This window comes from Humulus lupulus, unplaced genomic scaffold, assembly GCF_963169125.1.
Source record: "Humulus lupulus unplaced genomic scaffold, drHumLupu1.1 SCAFFOLD_1011, whole genome shotgun sequence".
In the NCBI taxonomy this organism is placed as follows: Eukaryota; Viridiplantae; Streptophyta; class Magnoliopsida; order Rosales; family Cannabaceae; genus Humulus; species Humulus lupulus.
The window spans coordinates 1,978-4,583 of NW_026908852.1; the positions used below are offsets into that span (position 1 = coordinate 1,978).

The window sequence follows — 2,606 nt, forward strand, 5'->3', positions numbered from 1 at the left end:
CAAAAAAATTAAAGAATAAAAACAGATTCACACTTTGACTTCTTATACAACAAAATCATAAAGAAAAACAATAAAATAAAAAATCAAACATGAAAAGAATCGATGTTTTGAGGAAACGGTTTCTGGTATGTCTTAAATTTTTGTTTCCTGTTTGTGTTCTAAACTCTTGGCTTTAGTGTCAAGTTTATGATTTTTGAAGAAAAGGTCCATATATGATATAGAAGAACTCAATCATACTTTATGCTTAATCATTCAACTTTAGTTGCAAGCCAGAAGCAAAAAAAAAATCTATTTCATTTTCTGCCATCTGTTTCTTGTATGCATAACGTTATGTGCTATACTAATTTAGGCATATAAGGTCTAGTACTAAGCTATAAAAATAGAGGAAACCAAAACACATGCATATCTAGAATTATCAAAGGAAATACAACATCAGAAGCAAACCTAAATGTACCATCAGAAGCAAGAGAAATGGTAGACATAACAACATCAATAAAACTAGAAGCAGAACAGAACAAGTCTGGCTTTCCTTTTCTAGCTAATTACTGCAACAAGCTATGAATTCAATTGTTCACATGCTTAATAGCCACTCTATCAGTACTCTTGCAGTACCCTCAAAACCAAAGTGTAGGAAGTCATAAGACTAATAATAACCTGTTGGGTTCTTTGATCTCACTCTAACCCCCATGACAAAAATATGCTCCACATTTTTCTTCAAATGTGGATTTCTCATAAGGAAAATGGCTAAGTTTGTAAATGCTCCTATAACCATAACAGTTATAGGACCTGCAGATATTTTCTCATACATTACCTGCTGAGTAGTTGGTTGTTTAATAGGTCTATATCTCCTGCTTCCCAAAGTCATAAAAAAATATTTGAGATTCATTTATGTTAGTAAATAATTTTAACAATTCATTGAGATTCAAATTTACAATGCAAAAAGATTGATTCTCCACTTCTAATAACTAATAAACCACATTCTATTCTCCCTGGAAGATAGCCAATTACCAACTTAACTCAAGCAAACATCTCTTTTATCATACATAGAATAAGCATAACAGATCAGTGGAAATAAAAGTTTATATATACCTGAGGAAGAAAAGCTTTTCTAATGCCAAAATTTGTATCAACATCCAGACGACCTCCAATACCTACTGGGATAGCTTGTCTATATCTACATCCCCCAGTGGTTGTAACACCCTGACATACATAAACTAAACACAAATTAGAGTGGCCTTTAACTGAGATTGTATGATATACATGTTATGGCAATGTACTAAGTTTTTTTATGAGGAAAAACAAAAATCAAACATGTAGAAGGAAATCAATGAGCTCATGCCTGTTCTATTATGGGAAGATATCCACCAACATTAGGAAGAATGGTACCATCTTTTAGTATTCCACCTTCGTCACCAACTCCAACAGCGATATCATCATGCCCCATCATGTAAAGGATGTCATAAATTTGATTCACAGAATGTCCAGCATCAGTCCAGGCATTTATGTTGATAGTCACACCCTAATAAAAAAGAAAAAGAAAATTCTTATGTGTCACTATGTTGTAAGTTGGTTATGTACTATATATGGTTCGAAAATAAATTAGCTTTTGAGGAGAGAGATTTTTTAATGAGAATTAAGAGAGCTCAAAAAATTGGAGACTTTGGGAGCTAAAGTCAGAAAAAGCAAAGCAAGAAGCTTTTAAAAGTAAAAGATGTTATTATAGTAATTGGTAAAACACTAGGACCAAGTTAACTGCCAGCATTGAATTATTTGATCCGACATTATGGTCCTAAGGCCAAGAGTTCTTTTGTCCTTTGACCATATATACATAAATATTAGTAGGACCAAATATTTGAGAGATTCAAGTCCAGAAAAAAAGCAGGGTTTTTTATTTTACTACTTATCATCATCAATACCAGAAGAAAAGAAAAAGAAAAGAAAGAAAACTCAATGACTTGTTATCAAGGATTAAAATACGTAATTGTCAATATGAAATAATCTACTCGTAATTTACTCATTGAATCAGTATAGAAAGGGAAAAAAGATGTACTTTTTCATATTTGTGCTGCTGTCCAACCTTTAAGTGGCTAATATTGAGTTGGATATACTATATTCAACTTTGTAATAGACAAATCGTGAAGACTGAAAAGATTATTGTTACCAAAAGAAGACTTAAATTACCTCTAACTCAAACTCTGATCTGTTAAGCTTTAAGAGGTAGAGCAGAGCAAAGAAATCATCCGTATCAACATTTGTATCCAAGAGAATCCGGCGAGGCCTAGGCCGAGGAGCGCGTTTTGCAGCAAATTAGCTGGAAATCCTAAAAGGAGTAGAAAAAAAATAACCCAGAAGTTTTTTTTCAACACCATTTTCACTGTGATCATTTACACCCCAGAAAAGTATGCAGTCCTCACCAAACTTGATGAAAGCTATCAAATTCTGCTTGAGAAAAGGTTTGTGTTTAAGCCATGGAACAAATAAACAAACAAAGTTTCAAACCAATAAACATTACAATACAATACTTTGAATTAGATTCAATACATATGAGAAGAAGAAGAAGAAGAAGACTGAAATTTGATTACCTTTAGTTAAAGCAAGAAAGTAGC

The 2,606-nt window shown here is 32.5% G+C and overlaps 1 protein-coding gene across 1 annotated transcript; it reads right to left on the minus strand.

Moving 5' to 3' along the window:
* Positions 1-1,038: 1,038 nt before the first annotated feature.
* Positions 1,039-2,369, minus strand: LOC133812336 (nucleoside hydrolase 5-like). The gene is made up of 3 exons (XM_062246283.1): positions 2,365-2,369; positions 2,182-2,278; positions 1,039-1,519 (listed from the first exon to the last, which is right to left on the minus strand). The coding sequence occupies exons 1-3, from the start codon at positions 2,367-2,369 to the stop codon at positions 1,334-1,336; spliced, it is 288 nt and encodes a 95-aa protein (XP_062102267.1). The 3' UTR covers positions 1,039-1,333.
* Between the last annotated feature and the right edge of the window lie 237 nt (positions 2,370-2,606).